This window comes from Sturnira hondurensis, unplaced genomic scaffold (assembly GCF_014824575.4).
Source record: "Sturnira hondurensis isolate 20B ecotype Veracruz unplaced genomic scaffold, ASM1482457v3 Scaffold0016135, whole genome shotgun sequence".
NCBI lineage: Eukaryota > Metazoa > Chordata > Mammalia > Chiroptera > Phyllostomidae > Sturnira > Sturnira hondurensis.
Window position 1 is genome coordinate 1,045,964 of NW_028088766.1, and position 24,939 is coordinate 1,070,902.

At 51.7% G+C, this 24,939-nt stretch overlaps 1 protein-coding gene and 1 pseudogene across 8 annotated transcripts in view; one reads left to right on the forward strand and one right to left on the reverse strand.

The window, feature by feature from the left end:
• The window catches only part of DDX11 (DEAD/H-box helicase 11), a 50,492-nt gene extending 27,110 nt beyond the window's left edge, over positions 1-23,382 (forward strand). For 3 of the 8 annotated variants that reach the window (XM_037065758.1, XM_037065759.1, XM_037065761.1), the window contains 9 exons: positions 3,898-3,970; positions 4,279-4,382; positions 5,055-5,204; positions 5,456-5,524; positions 5,617-5,717; positions 6,155-6,239; positions 6,548-6,626; positions 6,828-6,982; positions 23,097-23,382. In XM_037065758.1, the coding sequence (XP_036921653.1) occupies positions 3,898-3,970; positions 4,279-4,382; positions 5,055-5,204; positions 5,456-5,524; positions 5,617-5,717; positions 6,155-6,239; positions 6,548-6,626; positions 6,828-6,982; positions 23,097-23,165 (885 nt within the window). In that variant the 3' untranslated portion in view covers positions 23,166-23,382. Of the gene's footprint in view, positions 1-3,897; positions 3,971-4,278; positions 4,383-5,054; positions 5,205-5,455; positions 5,525-5,616; positions 5,718-6,154; positions 6,240-6,547; positions 6,627-6,827; positions 6,983-7,064; positions 8,069-8,721; positions 9,071-23,096 lie in introns of those variants that run through there. The other 5 variants (XR_005069371.1, XM_037065757.1, XM_037065762.1 and 2 more) reach the window with 5 other exon arrangements.
• On the reverse strand, positions 15,231-18,704 carry LOC119000663 (uncharacterized; annotated as a pseudogene).
• Positions 23,383-24,939: the final 1,557 nt, after the last annotated feature.

Below are 24,939 nucleotides of genomic sequence, written 5' to 3' on the forward strand. Positions count from 1 at the left end.
CTGTATGAGCTCTTGTTATAATTTGATTTCCCCCCACTCAGAAACACAATGCCATACGTGTTTTTTCTTCTCAACAAATAAGTATTTATTTGCCGTACTCTAGCTGTACTTCATCCTATTGCATGAATGTATTTTATGTAACTGCTCTTCTTCAGTGAGATACTCATGTAACTCCTAGTTTTCCTGTGCAAACGTGGTAAATGTAACCTGTTCCTGCACAGCAGTTGTGTCCTTGGGAGACGTACATCTTAGATCAGGACTTGGTGCTGGGAAAGTCCCTCAACGCCCTCAAGCCGTCTGTGCCAACCTGAGCTGTCCGACCACCCCTGTAGCTTTTTTTTTTTCATTCTTTCTTGTGTATAGACTTGTAGATCTGAATTTATTTGTGTGTAAAATTGTAGCCTTTGTGGCTTTTGCTGCTCAAGTTGTCTCAAACTTGGCCTGTGGGAACCCCCCCAGCTGCCTCCAGTCCTCTGGGTGTGGCCCCCATGGCCTTGGAAGGCGGTTCAGCTTGCTTGCTTTCTGGCGTGACCAGAGCACACTGGGCCGCCTGATGCTCTCTTTGACCCCGAGTGTGAATCATCCATTTCTCCAGGGTGCCTTGGTTTCTTTTACTGAAGGTGGTTGCTGAGAAGCCAAGGTCTGGGTGCTGCACTGTTTGCAGTGTTCCTGGGTGACTATTGTTTATAGGCCTTTTCAGTGCAGACCTAGGAAATATATTTTCAGACTTCATGAGTCCATACTGATATTTCTAAATCAAAATCAATCAATTTATTTGACCGCATGCTGCATCTCTTTTCTCTTGAGCTCAACTTTTGATTTCTTATATTCATATAATTATTTATTTGCTCTATCCTATAATATACTCAAAATAGTGTCCAAAAGATAATACCAATATTCTAACAGTAAACTGTTGATTAAGATGTTATTTCTTTGCCCTTAGTTTTTGCCCTTAGAGTATATTCTACTAAGGATATATGGTCGCTAAGGATATGAAGTCACACAGGTCACTGTGTGAAGTCACACAGGCCCTGGCCAGTGTGGCTCAGTTGGTTTGAGTGTCATCCCATAAACTGAAAGGTTGTGGGTTCGGTCCCTGGTCGGGGCACACGTGACAAGCCACCAGTCAATGTTTCTCTCCCTCTCTTCCCTCCTCCTCCCTTCCCCTCTCTTTAAAGTCAATGAGCAAGTCCTCAGTTGAGGTTTAAAAAAAAAAAGATACGAAGTCACTTGGTATCAGGCTTTGTTGCAATTTGTTTTCAGTTTCAGTGTTTGCCTTTTTTGTTGACTTCATTCTGTTTTTAGAAAATGTAAACGTGTGTGGTTCCAAAGTTGAAAATGTAGAAGTTTTTCAGCAAGTCTCACTTCTACCCCTTTCCAACCTCTTCCCAGTCCCTGTAGGTGATGAGCATGTTTTATTAGTTGCTGCTGGTCTGTCTTCCCACTGTTTTCATGTGATGGTTTTGCAAAAAGAAGCAGATGTATGTCCTTACTTTTTTTTACTTACCTCAAAGGCAGCAGGACCCGTTGTTCTGCGCCTGTACGTTCTGGCGGTGCCCCCCTAGCAGTCCACAGCAGTGGAGGGGCCGCATTCCTCGGCTGGGCTGTGCAGGGTTCTGTTGGGCGGATGTGGCACAGCTCGGGGGACCAGTCCCTGTGGAAAGGCGGCCACGCTCTCACTCGTCACTTCACAGGAAATACCCTTGCGCAGGTGGGGTCTGGTTTGTGGAGNCTGCTCAAGTTGTCTCAAACTTGGCCTGTGGGAACCCCCCCAGCTGCCTCCAGTCCTCTGGGTGTGGCCCCCATGGCCTTGGAAGGCGGTTCAGCTTGCTTGCTTTCTGGCGTGACCAGAGCACACTGGGCCGCCTGATGCTCTCTTTGACCCCGAGTGTGAATCATCCATTTCTCCAGGGTGCCTTGGTTTCTTTTACCGAAGGTGGTTGCTGAGAAGCCAAGGTCTGGGTGCTGCACTGTTTGCAGTGTTCCTGGGTGACTATTGTTTATAGGCCTTTTCAGTGCAGACCTAGGAAATATATTTTCAGACTTCATGAGTCCATACTAATATTTCTAAATCAAAATCAATCAATTTATTGACCGCATGCTGCATCTCTTTTCTCTTGAGCTCAACTTTTGATTTCTTATATTCATATAATTATTTATTTGCTCTATCCTACAATATACTCAAAATAGTGTCCAAAGATAATACCAATATTCTAACAGTAAACTGTTGATTAAGATGTTATTTCTTTGCCCTTAGTTTTTGCCCTTAGAGTATATTCTACTAAGGATATATGGTCACTAAGGATATGAAGTCACACAGGTCACTGTGTGAAGTCACACAGGCCCTGGCCAGTGTGGCTCAGTTGGTTTGAGTGTCATCCCATAAACTGAAAGGTTGCGGGTTCGGTCCCTGGTCGGGGCACATGTGACAAGCCACCAGTCAATGTTTCTCTCCCTCTCTTCCCTCCTCCTCCCTTCCCCTCTCTTTAAAATCAATGAGCAAGTCCTCAGTTGAGGTTTAAAAAAAAAAGATACGATGTCACTTGGTATCAGGCTTTGTTGCAATTTGTTTTCAGTTTGTGTTTGCCTTTTTTGTTGACTTCATTCTGTTTTTAGAAAATGTAAACGTGTGTGGTTCCAAAGTTGAAAATGTAGAAGTTTTTCAGCAAGTCTCACTTCTACCCCTTTCCAACCTCTTCCCAGTCCCTGTAGGTGATGAGCATGTTTTATTAGTTGCTGCTGGTCTGTCTTCCCACTGTTTTCATGTGATGGTTTTGCAAAAAGAAGCAGATGTATGTCCTTACTTTTTTTTACTTACCCCAAAGGCAGCAGGACCCGTTGTTCTGTGCCTGTACGTTCTGGCGGTGCCCCCCTAGCAGTCCACAGCAGTGGAGGGGCCGCATTCCTCGGCTGGGCTGTGCAGGGTTCTGTTGGGCGGATGTGGCACAGCTCAGGGGACCAGTCCCTGTGGAAAGGCGGCCACGCTCTCACTCGTCACTTCACAGGAAATACCCTTGCACAGGTGGGGTCTGGTTTGTGGAGCTGAGTCTTCAGGGGAGACTCCTGAATGTGGGATTGCTGGGTTAAAAGTAACAATGTACCTCATTTGTGAAATATTGTGCAGACGCCCTCTGCCTGGAGCAGCAGCATTCTGTGCCCCACCTGCAGGGTGAACATGCCAGTTCCTCCACAGAGTGGTCAAACGATAGGATTTTTGCCCACGTGATAGGTAAAAAACCTGGATGGAGTTCATGAAATAAATACAAAAGGCCTATTCCTCCCCCTAGAAATTCTTTATTTTTGTTTTTTTGTTTTCAAAAAGATTGTATTTATTTTTAGAGAGGGGAAGGGAGGGAGAGAAACACCAGTGTGTGGTTGCCTCTCACGCCCCTCCTCCTGGGGACTCGACCCGCAACTCAGGGATGTGCCCTGACTGGGAATCGAACCTGCAAGCCTTTGATTTGCAGGCCTGCGCCCAATCCAGGGAGTCACACCAGCTAGGGCTCCCCCTAGAGATTCTTATTCAGTAGTTTGGGCTACGGCCTGGCCATGTATGTATGTATGCATATATTTAGATTCCCACTCCTGATTTTGTGAGCTGAGACAGAGCTGAGACTCACTGCCGTTTGTCAAATTTCCTTTGCCATTCCCACAAGTAGTTTAAATGAGACTGCCAACACTGGCGTCAATAAATTGTTTTTTCATCTTTGCCAATTTATCAGCCTTTCCTTCAACCTCTCTTCTGTTCCTAGGCACTTGCTGCCTCCTCACCCTGACTTCTGATTTTCCAAGTGATTCTCTCTTCCCCTCCCTGCCAAGGGCCCTGTCTGCTCAGATGCTGGGTCCCTGAGCCTGGACCCCTGGGAGGTCACAGAGCCTTGATGTTGTGGTCCTCAGGTGTCTGAATTCCGGGAGCAGCTGCTGGCATGTGCTGGGGTGGCAGCTGAGCGTGTGGTGGAGTTTTCCTACGGTAAGGATCTGTGTCCAGGGTGGAGTGGGCCCCACAGTCACATCATGGGCTGTGTTAGAATTGAGCTGTATGCTGTTAGCAGGCCTAAGGGGCTGAGGGGACCTCGGGATGCTAGCTGTCTGTGTCCCTCCACCTGCATGGGAGAGGCCTGAGCATTGCTGTTTTACTGCGGAAACAGCACAGGAGGGTGAGAGCTAAACATTGCTGCTCCTGGTCTGCAGGACACCAGTTGGGCAGGGCTCCCTGTGGCATCTGCCTTGCAGCAGAGCCTGCACCTCCAGTTTCACACGCTCCCTGGGCCTGTGCAGGTCACGTGATCCCTCCAGACAACATCCTGCCCCTCGTCATCTGCACTGGGCCCTCCAACCAGCAGCTGGAATTCACATACCTGAAGAGAGAGCTGCCTCACATGGTCAGTACCAGTCAGCCAGCTTCACCGCCTCCGTCTTTCCTGGGGCGGGAGGAAGATTTCTGGGGTGGGGGGCACGCTGGCCAATCCAGAGCTGGCACAGGATGAATAGTATCTAGACATTTATCAAGGAAGGTCTGAGTTTCCCAGTACCCCTCACCCCTTGGGTTGCTAAGTACGTTTTCCTCACACCTCCAGCCTTCCCTGTAGGATGAAGCTCATGAGAAAGTGACTCAGTCCCTTTGCTTCTCCTGTCATTGGGTTGTATCGGCTCCAGCCTGGCAGGGAGGCAGATGCTGGGGCACTTCTCTAGTGGCATGCCTCAGGTTTTCAGTGCCCGATCTGTCACAGAGGGTGTTTAATCCCAAGTTGCCACAGGACATGGGGTGCTGGGGAAGGGCAGCCTTGGCACACACCCACAGCAGGTGCAGCTCAGGTGTGCCCACGCAGTGATGGGTGTCAGATGCTGCCCATCACCAGGAGCGTCCCTTGGGTGTGTTTGGTGGGGAGTGTGAAACTTTCCAATCTGATTCCCAGCCGGGGGGCGTTACCCAGCTGCAGGCCTCCCCAACCCCATTCACCTGTGGGTCTCTGTACTTTGCTCTGAGCCCTAAGGTTAGGAGCCTTTTGGGGGTGTGGCTTCAGGAGTGGCCTCCCCTTGTCTTCTTTTCTTAGATGGATGAGACAGGTCGCATCCTCTGTAACTTGTGCAACGTGGTCCCCGGAGGAGTGATCTGTTTCTTCCCCTCCTATGAGTACCAACGCCAGGTCCATGGCCACTGGGACAAGAGTGGCCTGCTGGCTCGCCTGGCTGTCAGGAAAAAGGTGAGTGACCCCTCAGCAGGACTTTCCACTTCTGGGGACAGTGAACCCAAAGTTCTACCTGGGATTGCTCGTACCCATCAAACCAGATGGTCAGGCCTCACGTATGGGGGCTTCTCCCACCACTTCTAATCCCCGATGACCGCCCAGAGGAGTCTGTGAAGGTCTCTCTGGGCTGGAAAACAAGGCCTGGAGCAGACCTGTGACCCAGGCGTCCTGAAACCCCGTTCTGGGAAACATCTCTTTATGTCCAGATATTTCAGGAACCGAAGAGAGCAAGCCAGGTGGACCAGGTGCTGACAGAGTATTCCACGTGCATACAGGTGAGAGGTAGAACTCCGGCTTGGGTCCAGACCCATGGATTTGGGGGCTGAAAACGTTTTGATGGTGTCCCAGCTTTGGGTGGTCCCCGCAGTGCCATGTTCAGGCAGGAGGCACGGTGACAGGGGCCCTGTTGCTCTCAGTGGTCGGAGGCAAGATGAGCGAAGGCATCAACTTCTCTGACAACCTCTGCCGGTAAGTAGTGTGCTCCATGTCTCCTGGAACGCTGAAACCCACCACCCCTCACTCCAAGCATCTCCCCACCACGCTCCCCCAAGCCCTCTGCAATCTGCTGCCATCTGAGTCTGCCCCTGCGCTGACGGCGAAGGTCGGTCAGCTGCATGGGGAAGTGATTTGGCAGCTTTGGGTCTGCCCCTTTGAGGCCAGGCGAAAAATGAGGCAGACACGAACTTTCTTGAACTCATTCCTCGGTCTAGCTGGGATGTTGTAGGCTAAGATCGCCTTTCCGGGTGGGAAGTTTAGGCTGGGGAGGGAAAGGTAGAGCCTCTGAGCCCAGCATGACTGCGGGAATGGTGGAGGCAGCTGTTGTGACCTGTGGGCGAGAACCCGGCCCTTCGTCCTGGGCCTTGAGGACCCCAGCTGCCTCTGGCTCCCATGTGCCTCCACCCCAGGTGTGTGGTCATGGTGGGCATGCCCTACCCCAACATCAAGTCTCCGGTGCTCCAAGAGAAGATGGCCTACCTGGATCAGACCCTTGTGAGTGCCTCCAGTGTTTGGAGAATGAGGGGAGAGGGCAGGGAGAGCTCGGTAGCCCTGAGGACTGAGGTCTGTGGGGACTTCCCCCCGCCCCTTGCTGTGTGCCACTGTTTCCTGTTTGCCCAGAGGGATGGCAGTGTCCTCTGTGCCCTCTGGACCCACACAGGACATCATCCATCCTATCAGCTGCTGGCATTGTGCCCTGGAAGCTGACTGGTCTTGCTCACAGCCCAACAGTGTCATTTTCTCAGAATGCTAGGAGGGGGCAGGAAACAGTTCTGATAGGTCATCTGCTTTGCCCTTCCCAGCCCTGGACCCCAGGTCAGCCTGCCCCGGGAAAGGCTCTGGTGGAGAATCTGTGTATGAAGGCTGTCAGTCAGTCTATAGGTGAGCCTGGGACTGCTCCTCGCTATCAGGATGAATCACTGGGGAGGGAAGAAGGGAGAGAGAGAGGAAGAGGGAGGAGACAGGATGGGGTCTGTTCCTGGCCATCTCTCCATTCTGGGGGCTGAGGAAGGGAAAGGGACAGAAGAGCAGTGCTCTGTCTGCAGGCAGGTTTGATCACAGCCCCAACCTGCTCCCGTCCAGGCAGGGCCATCAGGCACCAGAAGGATTTCGCCAGCATAGTGCTCCTGGACCAGCGGTATGCCCGTCCACCTATCCTGGCAAAACTGCCCACCTGGATCCGAGACCGTGTGGAGGTCAAAGCCACCTTTGGCCCCGCCTTTGCTGCTTTGCGTAAGGTCAGTCCTGCCTTTCCCTTCCCAGCGAACTCCCCATGGAGACCTCCATCTAGTCTTTCACGGTCTTGCCCTGTCTCCTCAGTTTCATCACAACAAGTCTGGCCTCTCCTGAGGGATGTCCACACTTCTCTGGCATGCAGATCAGCCCTCTTCTGGAATCACCAGGACCCAGGAATAGGCACAGAGGCCAACTGGTGAAAACTAGGTTACTTGGGTCCCAGCCATCCTTGGGCCCCTCCCAGAAACTGGACCTTTCCTCCTGTCCACCACGGCCCAGTGTCCTCCCTGCCCTGCTTCCTGGCCAGCCTTTCTGGGCAGCTGTGGAAGCTGCACCTTCCACTGAAGCATCTCTCTCCCTGCCTGTTTCTCAGCATCCACTTCATCAGAGGTGACGTGGAGCAGATCTCTGCTTCCACCCCTTTCTCCTCCTCTCCCTTCCCTAGCTCAGATTAGCTGTTCAAGACCTTCACCCTTTCCTCAAAATTAAGGACATTCCCCATTCCCAGCACCCCTGGCGTCCAGGGCTCCTCTGCCCTCAGGCTTCTGGTTTCTTCTTCCAACTGCCATCTGGGGATTAAAAAAAAAACCCTGGGAAATCTGCACTGAAGTCACTGAGAACTGGGAGCAGGACCCTGTGCACTGCTGCGCCACCTGCTGGCCTCACTCCTTTACTTCCAGGCTGCTCCCTAACCTGTTCAGGTTCTGCACAGCATCCTTATCCCCCTGGATGAGCACCAGGTCCTGCAACTCAGTAGCACCTCTCCCCCTCTCAGCCACCTGGGCAGACTCCGGGACACCTCTTCCCCTGACACCAGCAATTACACCAAGGGCCATGAGGCTCTCAGCATGGCTACTTTTAGAAACTCTGTGTCCAACAGCCAGGCAATTTTCCCTGTGTGAGAATACCCCTGCCCCCATCTGCAACAACTGGCCCTGTTGACTATACCTCTTCTCTCCCTGACCCCGGAGAAAGGGTCTTGGTCCCCGTGGCACCCGGCCCCATTGCCTGAGACCAGTGGGAGCAGGAGCACAGGCCCTGGCTTGGAGACGTTTGCATTCTGCACGGCTCTAGTTCCTTAATGAAAAGTGCACTGTCAGTTGCTGGCTTTCTGCTTTCTACTGCTTTCTTGATTTGTGCATTGTCGTATCTCAGAGTCTCAGGGAGGAGCAGAGCACACCAGTGAAAGAGGTGGGTGGAACACAGGCACGGAGCCAGGGCCCCTTTCCATACCCCTCAAGAGCCAGCCTCCCTGCTTCTTGAAGAGGGCCCAGCCACAGCCCTGGTGTGCCTCCAGGATCCCCATCCCTCCAACGTAGCAGGGGCTGAAACACCTGCAGGCCACAGAGCCCAGCCCACCTGCTGCCATGTGTGGGCAAGAGCTTCAGCCTGGGTTTGGGAAGAAGAAGGCGCCGCCCAGCTCCTAGGATTCCCATTCGTCTTCGTCTCCCTCTCCAGAAGGCTGCTATGGGGGAGGAAGAGGTGGGATGGAGTCTGACATTCGAGTGAAGTTGCCCCTCCCTGGCCCTGGCCCCAAGTCTTTTCTGAGAGTCGCCTGGAATGGAAAAGATGGAGGGTAAGGGGGGCGCTTTGGGGCACCAGTTCACCAAGCCCTTAGAGAATTAAAAGCTCCTGGAGACTTAAGGCAGACTGTACATGGCGCACAACTCCTCAAGTCCCCAGAAGGCAGTGGTGCTCCACNCTTCTGCACAGCATCCTTATCCCCCTGGATGAGCACCAGGTCCTGCAACTCAGTAGCACCTCTCCCCCTCTCAGCCACCTGGGCAGACTCGGGGACACCTCTTCCCCTGACACCAGCAATTACACCAAGGGCCATGAGGCTCTCAGCATGGCTACTTTTAGAAACTCTGTGTCCAACAGCCAGGCAATTTTCCCTGTGTGAGAACACCCCTGTCCCGGTCTGCAACAACTGCCCCTATTGACTATACCTCTTCTCTCCCTGACCCCGGAGAAAGGGTCTTGGTCCCCGTGGCACCCGGCCCCATTGCCTGAGACCAGTGGGAGCAGGAGCACAGGCCCTGGCTTGGAGACGTTTGCATTCTGCACGGCTCTAGTTCCTTAATGAAAAGTGCACTGTCAGTTGCTGGCTTTCTGCTTTCTACTGCTTTCTTGATTTGTGCATTGTCGTATCTCAGAGTCTCAGGGAGGAGCAGAGCACACCAGTGAAAGAGGTGGGTGGAACACAGGCACGGAGCCAGGGCCCCTTTCCATACCCCTCAAGAGCCAGCCTCCCTGCTTCTTGAAGAGGGCCCAGCCACAGCCCTGGTGTGCCTCCAGGGTCCCCATCCCTCCAACGTAGCAGGGGCTGAAACACCTGCAGGCCACAGAGCCCAGCCCACCTGCTGCCATGTGTGGGCAAGAGCTTCAGCCTGGGTTTGGGAAGAAGAAGGCGCCGCCCAGCTCCTAGGATTCCCGTTCATCTTCGTCTCCCTCTCCAGGAGGCTGTTATGGGGGAGGCAGAGGTGGGATGGAGTCTGACATTCGAGTGAAGTTGCCCCTCCCTGGCCCTGGCCCCAAGTCTTTTCTGAGAGTCGCCTGGAAGGGAAAAGATGGAGGGTAAGGGGGGCGCTTTGGGGCACCAGTTCACCCAGCCCCTAGAGATTTAGAAGCCCCTGGAGACTTAGAAACAAGAAGAGGTAGAGTGTGCATGGCGCACAACCCCCCAAGTCCCCAGAAGGCAGTGGCGCTCCACCTACCTCTGCGCCCAGGACCAGCTTGTTGGAGACATGTGACGTCAGGCCCCACCTAGGCCTGTGGCCCTCACTGCAAGCGGAGAAACCACTGGTGAGGAAGAATGAAGGGACCAAGCACGAAACCTGCCCCTGGGTGACAACTTCAGGGTTGTCACATTTGTCCTCTTTTTCTTCATCGCTGACACACCCCACAGCCACCCAGTCACCACCAGCTCCTGGAGTTTCAGTCTCTCAGTGGATCCAGCACCAGGGCACCAATAAGAAAATAGTTAACTTTTGAGAGACACCAGCACAGCAACCCAGTGAGACAAAGGGGTGCCAATGAGCAGGCCCAGTGTGTGAGCAGCCCAGAGTGTTAGGCAGTTGGCCCAGGTCACAGTGCAAAGCTCAGAAGGCAAGAAGGGACTCAGTGCAGGACTGGTGCTTCACGTCCAGGTGTCACCTTCATGCCAGTGTCCCGGGAAGAAATCTATAGCCCCAAGGCACTTAGAGAAGCAGGACTGAGCCACCCCTCCAGGTCCTCTTTCTAAAATATCTCAGGTCTGGACCCGAAACATTGTCTGTTCCTTGGACAACTGCCAGAGTAGAAGATTCTCTCTTGTACTTGGAGCTGGAGGAGGCTCTGTCACCTACCAGGATAGAGAGGAAAGTTCCCCTCAGCAGGCTCCAAAACCTAGCAGGAACCCACTGCCCAGGCAGCAGAGACGAGGATGTTAGGGTGGCCACCCAGGGTTTCCACAAACACCCAGGAGGCAGCAGGGGGCTGGTCTTTCGACACGGGGTGGGCAGGAGCACCCTGTTGGAGTCTGGTGGTGGCTGGAAGAGGCAGCCCTTGTCTCAGAGCCCTCCTGGAGTGGCTGCAGCAGAGTCCCCTCACCTTGCTCCTGCTCCTGCTCTTGTCTACCCTGCACTCCCTGACACTGCGGAGCTGGGCCATGCAGGTGCCCCCAGCCTGGTGGGTGGACTGCAACAGAGGGGCCCGGCCACTGGAGGGGTCCACCATTTCCTTGGGAGCTCCCTGGACTGGGAAGAAGGGCTGCTCACGCAGGGCTAGGATGTGGGACAGCCTATGGTTCTGGGGGTCCTGAGGAGCTGTCAGCAGCCTGCCTGAGGAGGGGCTCTCCATGAAGGGGAAGCCAGCTGGTGAAGCCAGGCCTTTGGTGAAGCCTGGCTGCTGACTGCATCTGCCTGGGCTCAGGACCCTCTCCAATCCCCACCCGGCTTAGCTGCCATCTGCAGGGGGGGCTGAGAGTTTATGATATGCTGAATATCTCAATATGACATGTTATCCAACAAGGAATTTCTGCAATACTTCTGGAAGAGGGAGATGACTGGGAGATACATTGAAACGGCAATTCTGCAATTTAAGGAACCGGGGATACTCTGTTGCTGTGGTCTTCAATGATTTCACTGGCCCCTCTTATTCCACTGGTGTCAGTGGGGGACCCACAGCCCCACCTTCCCAGACGCCCTCTACCCTGGAGGACAGATCTCCAGAGCTCCATGGACACAGTTTGAAAACCACTATTAGTGAACCTAATGGAACAAGATTTAAAATTAGAACTATCCTGCAACTGTAGAATTTATGGCCACTTAACCAAACTACAGAAAATCCTTCAGGGATCCAGAAACTTGGAGGTGCCCTCTAAGAGGGCGCCCCACCCCCACACATGGGCCCAAGAGCCCTGCCCCTGCTCCTGCCTGAAGGAGAAGAGCTGCTGTCAGCCTCCTGGGCACCGTGACCTGGAGAGGCCAAGGTCTGTGGTGGGGGTGGGGGTGAGGGAGCACTGAGCAGCACTGCTGGAGCTGGGGGAGCGGTGGCAGTGGGGGTGCTATTAGCACCCCATCTGATAGGTCTGAAACAAGTGTGAGAACCCTGAGGTATCTGAGGAGGAAAGTGGCCCAACTCCCATTCCTGGCTCTGGCTCACCTGTCTCAATGGGCTCGGCCACCTCTGTGGGCAGGCAGGCAGCTCTGGAATGGTGCCTGGGGTGGAGGGGGCAATGCCAGGGCCAGATCCGCTCTGTACCTGAGGTCATCAGCCACGCCTGGCAGGTCACTCTCAGCACTTGGCCCAGGTCAGGCCCGCAAAAGTAGTTCTCAGGAATCTGCAGGATTAGGTGGAGGTTGGTGAGCTGGGTGCTGCAGTTTGACCTTGGGGCAGTCCCACAGCTGCTCCTCCCGTGCCAGCTGCTTGCTGACCTGCTGATGGCAGACAGCCAGCTGGGCCTTGGCGGCTTCCTTGCTGGGGTAGAGCTGCAGGACCTTCTGGACGTCAGCCCGTGCCGAGTCAACGTCATTCACTGCCAGATTGGCCTCTCCCTGGTGGGAAAGGCCCTCCTCATTGTTGCTGTCCAGCTCCAGGACCTCATGAGGACAGAGGAATCCACAGTGAGACCTCAGGTCCTGTAGCTTCTCAGTCCAAGACCGGTTTCCAAGGTACGTACCCTTAGCAGGATGGTGGGGAATGTAAATGGCTGGCTCCGCCTGTAAAAGAATGAGTCTTGGGACATTAAATGGAAAAGACCAAGGTCCACAAAGGAACCTCTTTCAGTCCAAGAGGCAGAGAGGGAAGACAGGTCTTCCTCAATGCCCCCAGGCAAGACCAGCTGGCTTGTATTACGTGAAGACCGCAGGTGCCACTTGTCCACTCACTGGCAGAAACTGACCTCAGCCATCGGTGGGCAGAGGTGGGCCCAGAGGAGCCCTCCCTGAGCGTGTCCTCAGGACCACGGCGGCTGGCTCACCCTCAAGCACACAGCGCCTGCTCTTTCACTGAGGGGCTCTGCTCCAGCTTCTCCTCTGAATGCGCCTCCCAGGACTCCTCGGCCTGCCATCCCCCAGGGGAGAAACACAACTGTCAGAGACCCCAGAGAGTCACATCCAGGGTGGGAGGCAACGTCAGGATGGGGAGGACCTCGAGCCAACTCACCTTCCCCAAACTCTGGAGGTGCATTTCCTATTTCAGGTCAGCGTCTGGTGGGAACTGGAAGTTCCCCTTCCCAACACTGCCAAGAGCAGGGCTGTGGGGGCAGAAAAAGCCCCTATACCATCTCATCAGCAGTCAGCCTGCTCCGCACGGAAAAGACTTCCTGTTTCCCAAAAAGTACCTCCGTGTCCCGTGTGGCAGAATCTTCCCTGACCTCCAAACACATTACTTGTTCTCTTACTATCTTCCACACCCTTGCGACAGCTCAGGCTGTGCATACACTGGCATGACTACTCACTGAACCGGCATCTCAGTGAAAAATGAGGCAGTAGGTGGCAGGAACAATGCGTCTGAGAAACTAGATGTCGTCAGCACTGTGCATGGCACAGATAAGTGTGCTCCCATAAAGGTCACCAATGAGGGAGTGAACCAATGGAACACAAAAACCTTGATGTGGGTGAGGGAGAGAGTCTGCAGCAGCCATGACTGAAAAGATTATGCTTTGATCCAAGGAGATGTGGACAGTGTTGCCCAGGCTCCTAAACACAGCAAAGGGACCACAATGGCCTATGTTTGGTGTACCCAGAGGCACAGTGAGCACGCAGGAGGCTGTGGGGGCAGTGAGCACGTACGAGGAGAGGATACACAGGCCAGTCATTTAACTCACTGTGGACGTTTAGATCTCTGACCTCGGTTCGCACTCATGCTCTGACAAGCCCACCCCTGACCTGGGCTTGAAGTACACGTGGAATGTTCTCCACTTCCCATGCACTGAATGGCTTTCTCCAGCCCACTAGGCAGATCCAGACTCTGCACCTCACCCATCTCAAAGTGGAGCTCCTGCTGGTCAAAAATCTGGTCCTTGTAGTGCCCTTCCAGTGCAGCTGGCACTCGATAAAGGCAATGGACCCAGTGCACAGGTGGGGAGGCAACTGAAGGAGGACGCCATGGGCATCCTTCTGTGGTCTCACTACTTCCTGCCCCCAAGACTCCCTGGTGTGCTCAGACTTGGAGGGATGATAAAAGCATATGTTCCAATCCCTCTTTTTACAGATAAGAAAAGGCGATCAGAGAAAGGAAACGACCTGCCCAAACCCACCCAAAGACTAAGTATCAGAAACCGAATTAAAACCTGCCTGCTGTTTTACCCTCCACCACAGCACCCTCGTGGGCCTGGCATAGCCTTCGCCCCGCGTCCGCATTCCCTGCATGGTTGCCCCGTCTTCTTCCTCTGCTGGGTCGTCCCCCTGAATTTACACCTGCCAGGCGAGGTCTGACCAGGAGGGCAGCCACGCTAGGAGTGAGCAAAGGGGCCCTTGTGCCAAGTTCTCAGGATCTGCCCCCGTCTCAGCTTTGGTGGAGGTGGGCAGGCCCCCCAGATTTCAGGTAACCTCAGGACACCGGTCTGTGCGCTCCCTGCTCTGCACAGTAAGGACACGTTCCAGTCAATCCTCCCTCAGCTACTGGAGGCCAGTCCGACAGCGTTAGAAATGACCCAACATCTCTCAGCAGTCTCCTGAACATCCTCCAAGTCCTTAGTGTTGATTAGGGCTCAGCTACTTGCAGACTGACCAGTGTCAAGTTCCACCTCCTCAGAGGAAACTTTCCTCACCTCCCTGACCCACAAGGGGAGGCATCTCCCCCCTCCTCTTATCTCTAGGCCCCAACCCTCTCTACTGTCATTTGTAACTGCATGCACATTCTGACCTCCTGGCTCCTTTGGGTTCAAATCACACCCCATCTCCTCTGGGCACTGCTCTTGAGATAAACATGTCTCTGCCCATTACTGCCTGGAGTCTGAAGAGTAGTTCAGGGCCATCTCTTCCCACCTGAAACCTCCACGTAGCCTCTGTCCTGGAAGCAGTAAGCTGTGTGCAGAGTGAAGCCAGCTGCCCTGCCATTTCCCTTTCCCCTTAAGGCCAGACCCTTAGCTCTGGCTGCACTGTCTCCAAGTGGCAGGAAGGAACGGAGGGCAGCCAGGCCCTCAGCTGGCTCTTTGCCTTGCTCCCTCGCTGGACGCTTACCTCAAACATAAGAGTTACATTGGAAGGGGTTTGCAGAGGGCTGCCTGCCCAACTGTGGGCATATTCTGGCTTGCAGGTGAGGCCAAATGCTTCTCCCAACCTCAGGGTTGCTACGGCAACGTCCCAAGCCTTGATGACCTCCCCTTTCTGTAGGTACAGAAAGTGAACAGGTCCTTCCTCCTTGGCAGGGAACTGACTGGGCTCTGTGGCCCCAGGGTACGATGCCTGAGGGGAAGCTGGACACTCTTTAGAAACAGGACCGGGAAGGTAGAAACACATGGCAGCCGTCAGTGCTGCCAAACCAAACACCAAACACCAAACCAAACACCCTAAACACCAAACCAAAATCAGACCGCTCAACTCTGGAACAAGGACAGTCAAGAAACAAGGCAGCCCCTTCTGAAGAGGAAGTGAGGTGCTCAGAGTGATCAGAGCAAGGAGAGGAATCAGTGGAGTCACCACCAGACCATGGGAGAGAAAGGAGCAACAGCAACAGCAAAAGCAGCAGTTTGCACCAAAGCATTCCTCCTCAAGCTTCTGAAAACATGGTCCCTGCCTGTGACCTCTCACATCCTCCCGAAACCTAGCTACCAAGCCTGGTTTTGCCCACCTTTTCCCAGATCAAGGAGAATCTGTCTCTGGGGTCCGGACTGGAGGCAAACTTGGTGCCATCCCACAACGGCCCACTTCACAAGTGTAGTGAAGGAGGACTGGGTCCCCAGTCATGGGCATCTCTGGGCCTGTGCCCTCTGGCTTGATGACCTGGGAGGAAGGGGGAGGTGAGTACCCAGGGAGGGGGCAGAAAGAGGCACAAAACAGCCTGCACGTTTCTGACAGGTACATAGAGGAGTCTCCTGCCTCCTTGTAAATACAGTCAAGGGACCAACGTCAAAGGACTCTGATACAAAGCCTGGCGAGAAGCCAAATAACCTTCCCCTCTTTCTTGAGGTGTGGTATGACTTGGTCTGAAAAACTGCAGACAAGCCCTGGCCATGTAGCGCAGCTGGTTACAGGGTCCTCCCCACACGCCAACACTGCAGGTTCCATCTCCAGTCAGGGCACATACACAAGCAGCTACCAATACGTGGAACAACAAGTAGGTCTCTCTTTTAACACAACAACAACAAAGAAAACAAACCCTGGAGAGAAAAGACCCAAATTCAAGTTTTTGCTGGATGATCTTGGACAGTCACTCAAACTCTCTGGACCTTATTTGGAGTGATGACCATCTCTATCAGAGTTGTTGGAGGACTCAGCCTGTAAAGTTTATTAGCAGCAAAGGAAGAAGTGTTTACGCTCTATGTTCTCATTCTTCCTAAATGCCAGCGACCTTCGGATCAGAGCCCCATTTGGAGATGAGGAGAGGAATGTGAGTAATGAGGCGACCAAAAGAGGGAATCTACCAGATCGTGGACCAGCACAGGGGCTGCCAATCAGGCCCTAAACTAGGACTCAGGGCATGGGCATTCCTGACTAGTAGGCTAGTTTTTAAGTTATTTCCGGGCTAAGAGTATTTCCCGGGAATTTATAAGCCATTTCCTCTTCCTTAGCATTTATCCAAAGTCCCTCCATGGGCCTCCTGGTAGGCCTTTCATTGTCCTCTAAGGATAAAAGGGGAAATGACCCTTCCTGGAATAACAACCTGGTGGAAAGCATCAGGACCCTGGAGAGAAAAGGGAAAGCCACATGCCCATGGGGACAGCAGCTTGAGATTCCGAGATCACGGGGAGGGGTGGGGTGTCACATGCATTTCTGGAGCAGACAGGGAAGCTGGAGGTTTGCCTAGCCCATGCACAGCAGCAGGCTACCAAAGGAAGCATCTCCTTTACACCCCACTCCCCAAGTACCAAATCAGGAGTGAATTAGAGGTGGAAGAAGGAACTACAGATCCTTGGTTTACGGGGCGGGGGCGCTGAGGGAGGGGGAGACAGCGTGGCTGAGCGGGTGATCTAGCTAAGTCCCAGCCTTTAGAAAGGGACCAAGCAGAGCGCGGAGGGTGCCAGAACCTTCCTGGAGGCCAGGTCGGGGGCAAAGTTACACAGAAGCCTCTGGGTCAGGAAATGACTCTTGTGACCCGTTTCTACTCCTTGCTACTATTTAGTTGCCAGAAGTCGGCGAGCTCTCGCACCACCACCGATGAAGTTGGCCCATGGCCATCCAGGCTGCGGTTTGCAAGGCTGGAGCTGGCAGCTTGGCCGCAGCTGAGGGGTCGGAGCAGGCCTGGGCCCCTGTGCAAGCCGCCCAAGAGCCCTAGCTGCCTCTCAGGTGCAGCCCCGCGCCTCCGCCCCCTCACGGAGCGCGCCCTAGTGGACGCTGAAGGCTGGGCACGTGAGCCCTGACCACAGGCTTCCGAGGCGGCCGGAATAACGGCCAAGGCTAGGTCCGCGCACCTAGGCTACCCCCTTCCGAGCCTGCGACCACCCTCAACTCCAGAACAACGCAGCCCGCTCCAGGAAGGCCGTGTACCCCACCGCCCCTGCAGGAGCACTGCGCCCACAGCCCGGAGCCTGTAGAGGCGGCCGTCCGGTCCGGTGCCTCGGCCAGGGGCTTCCAGGCTGGCGAGAGAGCGGCTGCGATGGGCGCTCCGGGTTCCGCGCCCCCAGCAGACTCCGTGCTCCCCCGGCGCCCCCACCCTCACCTTCAGCACGCCTCCATCATGCTTGGACCTGATGTCCACCGTCTCGATTCCGAGGGGCGCCGGCTGCACCGCACTCCCGGCCGCTTTCATCTCCTCGGCGCTCAAGGCCACTCGGTTTACTCGGGGCCGGGCAGTGGGCCGAGCTAAGCCCTCTCGGCCGCCCGCCTGCCCGCCTGGGGTGGGGCCCGGCTTCGCAGCCACCAACCGGCCCAAGGTTCGAGCACCTCGGGCTCGGGAAGCGCTGGCGGCCCGCGGGGGAGCCCAGCTCAGGACGGAGAAGGTGGTGCTGAGCGGCCCCGGGAGCCCTGGGTTCACCCGTCGCGGGGGGAGGGGTGGGAGGAGCCAGAGCCGGGGCGCCGAACGCAGTGGGTGGCGGCGGCGAAGTTTCTGCGACGTCGGTTGGGGCTGTAGTGTTGGGCGGACTGGTGTAGGTCCAGTGGATTGAGCACGGGCCAGTGAGCCACCGGATCGCGGTTCGATTCGCAGTCAGGGCATATGACTGGGTTGTGGGCCAGTTCCTGGCGGGGGACTCACCAGAGTCAACCATACATTGATATTTCTCTCCTCTCCTTCCCTTTCCCTTCCCCTCTAAAGATAAGGGTGTACAGAGGGTGTTGATTTTGGTAAGCACTTAACCCCAGGTTAGCATGGTGCCTGGTGAGTGGCGTCGAACAATGGCTCTATGAATTTGTTTTCCAATAACAATAAAGAAAATTCTTGAGCCCTGGCTATGGGCCTGACACTGTGCTGTTGGAGGCAAACTGTCGCTTTTAGGTAAGTAACCAACAGGGCTGTTACACGTGAAATTTCAGTACCTTGGCATAGTTTGATAATTCATCACAGTCCTCTCTGATAGAACTTTACTGAGAGGAGATGCAGAAGAAATAAAGTCGGTTCCTCTAGCAATTTACAGCACATTAATGTAGCCGCAGCTAAGACAGTACTTTTTCTTTTCTAAAAAAGATTTTATTTAGTTAATTTTTTAGGGAGAGGGGAGGGGAGGCAGAAAGAGAGGGAGAGAAACATGGATGTGTGAGAAAAACATGGATTGGTTGCCCCAGCCAGAGACCTGGAATCAAACCGGCGGCCTTTTGCTTTGCAGGACGACCATCAAGCCACTGAATCACACCAATCAGGGCAAGATATTTCTTCTTAGATGACTGGGGATATCTTCAAAGGATATGGTGTCAAACTCTCCAAACTTCCAGGTGATAGGGATGGAGGGTGGGGTGCTGGCTTGCAGGTGTGGCAGTGATCTTATTGTTGTCTGTGCACCTGCTTAGTGTCAGCATGTGTTAGTTTTTAATGCAGGGGCCGTTGGGTGTTAACTCAGCAAAAAAGGTTGGGATGGATGGAAGAGAAAACACCTTTACAGTAATGCTTTTCTGCACCTTTCTCTTTGTTGGAAGCAAACGCCATAAGTCCATGTCTTTTTAATTCCCGTCAACATGTATTAATTGAGCACTTAAGATGTGCCTGTCTTTGCATAAACAGGTAACATGATAGCAATAGAAAGAGCGCCTGCATGGGAGTAAGGGAAGACTTGGGTTGCCCATACACTAACCATGGGATCCAGGGCAGGTTCAAGCAACATCTGTGGACAAGGGCAGTTGTGATGGTTCAGGAAGAGAGAATATGTCCGCTCTGTGGCATGGGGCCCACCTCCAAGCAGGTGGTTAATACATCAGGGGCATCACTCTAGTGTGATCAGTGCGGTGGTGGCAATGGGGACAAAGTGCTAAAAATGCATAGGCCTAGAAGACAAAGGAAAGTTAGGGTGCAAGGGGAAGGACAAGAAGGAAAAGTTTTCAGCAAGAGAGCATGTCACCCACTCAAGAAGTGAGTGAGTGTGGGGGCTGAGAGATGAGAGGGAACAGGGAGGGCAGAGGGCACTGGGTTCTTGTAATTCAGAGCAGGAACTTACTAGTAGATTTTTTCTGGTCATTTACGTTATATTCTTCTGATTGTAAAACTTACACATATTCAGTGTAGAAAGTCCTCAGGCATTTGTCTTTTCCCAGCCAGTTTGAATTAGTGGTCTCATCATCAAAGATGTCTAACAATGTAGTTATTTTCAATGGTATCATTGAATCATTCAAAATCCTCCTGAAGATGTCCCCTTTTGCTAGAGAAAGAGAGCACACTTAAAAACAAATCATCCAGGGTACCCTGTAGATGACTGAAGCTAAGGTTAGAAGTTTTGTCAGTGCCAAAACGAGCCATCCCGAGCTAATCTGGCCCATGTCCCTGATGCTAGGCCCAGCCGTCACACATGGGGACACCTTGTTTTACAAAGGTGCTATTTTTTTTCTTAGTGAGCCAGTGCTCTTGAACATTTAAAAAAATATTTAAATATTTGGACCACTCAAAAGAATGCGAAATGAGTATGTGCGCAGATATGTGTGCGTGCATGGTGTGTAACACAGCACGTAATGGAACTTGGCAGGAGAGCACCCAACCTAAGAGTTAGAACCTTGCCAGCATGACTTGTGTCAAAACCGTAATACCAAACGTGGTAAGGACGCTACCATAATTTCTTGCTATGTTTGTTCTCTGTTGATTGAGAAAACACAAACTATACCACTGGTAAAAAGTGCTGCTATACATTTCACGAAACATTTATGGATTTGCTTATTTTAGTGATGGCAGCTTCATTTCACACAGTGAAAAAATAGTAGACCTCTATGGAAGGCCTGCACATAATGGAGATCTGCATAGTGCAGAGGCTAAGCTCATGGGCACTGGATTGGGTTTGCCAGGCTTCAGATCTCAGCTTCATCATTGAGCACATCGTGCGTCATGGGGCAGAAGTGAAAGGTCTTTGTCTACATTCATTGTTTTGTTTGTGAGTGTCCTGTTGTTCTACTGACATTTGTTGACTCTACCTAATATGTGGAAACAAACACAAGGAGGCTGCCAAAACGGCCTTCATCAGAGTTTTATGGTTTTCCTCATGTAGATTCATACCTAAGTATTTCAGTTTTGAGGGGTGGTGCTAGTGTAGATAGCATATTCTGAACTTCAAATTTCACTTGTTTATTACTAGTATATGGAAAAGCAATGAGCTTTTGCATGTAAACCTATATCCTGTAACCTTGCTCTAATAAAATTATGTATTAGTTGTATTAGGATTTTTTGTTGTTGTTGATTATTTTGGATTTTCTACATGGATGATCATGTCATCTGAGAAGAAAGACAGTGATTCTGTATGTGTGTCTTGTTTAAAAACTCTTGGTCTATTCCATGGTTGTGAAGATACTCGCCTTTCTGTGTTTTAACTTCTAGAAACTTTTAAAAAAATCTCTCACGTTTAGGTCTGTGATCCATCGCAAATTGATTTTTGCATGTGGCGTGAGGTGGAGTCAGGTTTACTTTTCTTACGTATGGATGTGCAGTTGATCAGGCCCCATTTATCCAGAGGTGACCATCCCTGGGTGAACTGTGATGGCTCCTTTGTGGTCCTTCAGGTGTGACTACGTATTTGTGTCTGTTGGCAGACCTTCCTCTGTTCCAGAGGTCTGTTCCTCTATCCCTGTGCCACATGGTATCTTAGTTGCTGTAGCTGTAAAATGAGTTTGACATCTGGTAGTGTCAGTCCTCCAGCTTTGTTCTTCTGTTGTTCGGATCGCCTTGGCTTTGGTAGGTTCAACACCCCGTTTTGTCCACATGTTAGAATTATTTTCTCAGTGTCTAAAGAAGTGCTGGTGTTCTGGTTGAGATTCCATTGAACTTATACATCAAGTCAGGGAGATTTGGCATCTTAAATAATGAATCTTCTAATCCAAGAATAATATGTGCCTCCACGTATTCTCTTTTTTTCTCACAAATGTCTTAACATTTTATGTTTTTCAGCATAGAGGTCTCACACATCTTTTATTAGATTTTTCTAGATATTTCTGGTTNGCCACATGGTATCTTAGTTGCTGTAGCTGTAAAATGAGTTTGACGTCTGGTAGTGTAAGTCCTCCAGCTTTGTTCTTCTGTTGTTCGGATCGCCTTGGCTTTGGTAGGTTCAACACCCCGTTTTGTCCACATGTTAGAATTATTTTCTCAATGTCTAAAGAAGTGCTGGTGTTCTGGTTGAGATTCCATTGAACTTATGCATCAAGTCAGGGAGATTTGGCATCTTAAATAATGAATCTTCTAATCCAAGAATAATATGTGCCTCCATTTATTTAGGTATTCTTTTTTTTCTCACAAATGTTTTAACGTTTTCTTTTTCAGCACAGAGGCCTCACACATCTTTTATTAGATTTTTCTAGATATTTTTGGTTTGAGTCCTATTGTAAATGCTATTTTGTGAAGTTAATTTTCTAATTGCTTGTTGCCAGTATATGACGTACAATTGACTTTTGTTTTTATTTTTATTTTTTAAAGATTTTATTTATTTATTTATTTATTTATCTTTAGAGGGGAAGGAGAGAGGGAGAGAAACATCAATGTACGGTTGCCTTTTGTGCATCCCCTGCTGGTAGTTAGCCTGCAAGGAACCGGCCTGCAACCCAGGCATGTGCCCTGACTGGGAATTGAACCGCGATCGTCTGGTTCGCAGGCCCGTGCTCAATCCACTGAGCTACGACAGCCAGGGCTTTATTTTTTATTTTAATTGTGGGAAGGTATACATAACATGAAATGTACCATTTTAACCATTTTTAGGTGTGTAGTTTTGTGGCACTAAGTACATTCACATTGTTGTACAAACATGCAAATAATTTCTTTGGGTAAAAGCTTTATTGAGACATAATTGAGGCCCCATATAATTCACCCATTTGCAGTGTACAATTGGGTGACTCTTAGGATACGCACAGAGTGGTGCAGCCATGACCACAATCAAATATAGAATGTTTTCATCACCTCAGGAAGAAATCCTGTGCCTTTTAGAAATCACTGCCCAACCTTCCCCAGGACCTGGCCCTGGCAACCAGCAATCTATTTTTGGTCCATCTGCTTCCTTCTTAGTTCACAGGTATTTACAAGGTTTGAGAGCGTGACTGGCGCTTCCTCGTCCTGCACATGCGATGCTTGAAGAATCCCACAGGCAGCCTTAGTTGCTCCTGCCCTTCTGCCAGCCTTTTAGACACTTAAACACTGTTTCGTTTGCTTATCTCCCTGGGTCTTAGTGTTCTCTTTCTTTCTGTCTCATTCTCTGTGCCTTCTAATGAAAGAAAGAGGTGTATTTATTCTTCTTTTTATTTTTTTTAGAGAGAGAAGAGGGGAGGGGGAGAGGGAGGGAGAAAAAAAAACAATTTGTTGTTGGACTTTTTAATGCAATTCATCAGTTGAGTCTTATGTAGGCCCTGGGTTGGAATCAAAACCATGACCCGGGTGCACTGGGCCAGTGCTCCAACCAACTGATCACCCAATCAGGGACAAAAGAGGTATATTTCTGACATGTGACACCTTCTCTTTCTCTGAACCTTGAGGCAAACTAGCCCACTCTTCCTTGGTGGGTTCTCCCCACCCTGAATCACCGTATCCTTCCATGCGGCATGCTTCTCCCTAGTTCATTCCGCCACTGCTGGAAAACATTTTTCTTTCTCCATTTTTATTCGCCAAGTTTTCTTTCTCTCATGTCATTGATTTTCAAAGCCAGTTTTACTGAGGTCTGATTTACATGTGCTAAACTGACCAAGGTTAAGTGTATAGGTCAGTGAGTTTTGATAAGTGCACACAGCCACGCAGCCACCACAACCAGCACAACACAGAGCCTTTGCTCCCCACCCAGAGTTCACTTGTGCCCCTCCCAGTCAGCCCCACTCACCTCCTCCCTCGGCCCTGGCAGCCACTAACCTGCTTTCCCCTACAGCTTAGCCTGTTGGAGAACTTCACGTGAGAGAGTTATACAGTGTGTGTCCCTTGTGTCTGGCTTCTTTCACTTAGGGTAAGCTTTTGAGATTTTCCTGTGTTGTCGTGTGTATCAGTAATTTGTTTTCCCTTTTTTAATTCCTGAGTCGTCTTCCATTGTGTGGCTATGCCCCAGTGTGCTTATCTGTTCACCAGCTGAAGGACGTTCGGGTTATGTCTAACCTGTGGCTACCAGGAATGAGCTGCTGCAACATCCTTGTACAAATCTCCGTTTGGGACGGTGTTTTTATTTCTCTTTGTGTCCTCACGAGGAGCAGGCTTTGCTAGGTCACACGGTAAGTACATGTTTAACTGTAGAAAGAACTGCTGAGCTGTTTTCTGAGTTGGCTGTGCCACGTTGTGTTTCCAGCAGCAGCGCATGAGAGTTACGTCTGCCCTGCATCCTTGCCAGTGCTGAGTAGTCTTCTCACAGTTCTAGTGGGTATGCAGTGAGGATCCTGGTGGTTTTGCAAGTCTCATTTCCCTGATGAACAGTGATGTTGAGCATCTTTGTGTGTACTCATTTGCCATTTTGTATCTTGTGTGCAGTGAAGAGTGTCTTCATATCTTTAACCTATTAAAGAAATCAGGTTCCTTTGTTACTGATTTGTGAGAGGAACCTGGGTGTGCATGCATGTGCACGGCACAGCGCTAAGGTGAACAATGGCCCTCCAGACAGATGTCCTTGTCCCAGTCCCCAGAATCTCAGAGTACATGTGACCTTGGATCTTGAAATGGGGAGATCATCCCAGTGGATCCAGTGTGGTCAGGTGGCGTTTGTGAGGGAGGGAGGAGGGTCAGCCTCAGAGGTGGAGATGTGACCATGGAAGTAGAGGTCAGTGTGACATGGGGCCTTGAGCCAGGAAATGCAAGCAGAGTTCGGAATCTGGAAACTGCGAGGAAGCCAACTTTCCCTGGAGCTCTGGAAGGAATGCAGCCCAGCTGACACCTGTATTTACCCCAGTGAGACTGATCTTGGACTTCTGACCTCAACTACTGTAAACCAGGGGTGTCCAAGTTGTCTTGGGTGACACATTAAATATGTGCAGCACATAATCAGAAAACAATCTGATAATGTTTGAAGTACATTTATGATTTTGTGTTGGGCCGCATTCATTCATAGCCATGCCACAGGTTGGACAGCCCTGCTGGGAACTCACAAAACTAAATGACTTGAAGCCACGAAGGTTGTAATGTTAGCAGTGTATGGACACTCAGTGTTTATGGAGTGATTTGGAACTTTTGTTTCTACCCTCTTGTCCTGGGTGGAGGGAGCAGGGTCTTTCAGGTGGTGCGAACAGTACGAGAAAGCCCTGCAAGCAGGACCTGAGCATCCAGGGCACGGAGGGTAGAGGAGCCTTAGGTGGTGGAGTGTGTTGGAGCTCGGGAGAGGAGATGATTGGGTGGAGAGTACTAGACTGTGGAGGCAGAGGACTTTGGGCCTGAGATGCCCAGAAAGCACTCAGAGGCTGGAGCGTTTAGGCTGCTCACCAGAACTGTGGGCATGGGGGGCAGGGGCTGGACCAGGGTGAGATAAGCATGGAGAGAAAAGGCTCTCCAGCCCCTTTCACTGGGTTCTGAGGGGCTGGCAAACCCGGCCTGCTCTTTGTTGTGATCTTAGAGCAGCGCTGACAGTTCTGCAGCCCAGGCTGATTCTGTGAATGTGGGGAAGGGAGTCAGGGAGGTCAAAGCCACCTTCTTCCTTTGGGCCCCTCAGGTTCATTGGTCGGCCCTGCATGCTCCACCCTTCACCCCCTCCAAACTGGCACTGGCCTTACTGATGACATTGAGAGGACACTGTCAGACTGGT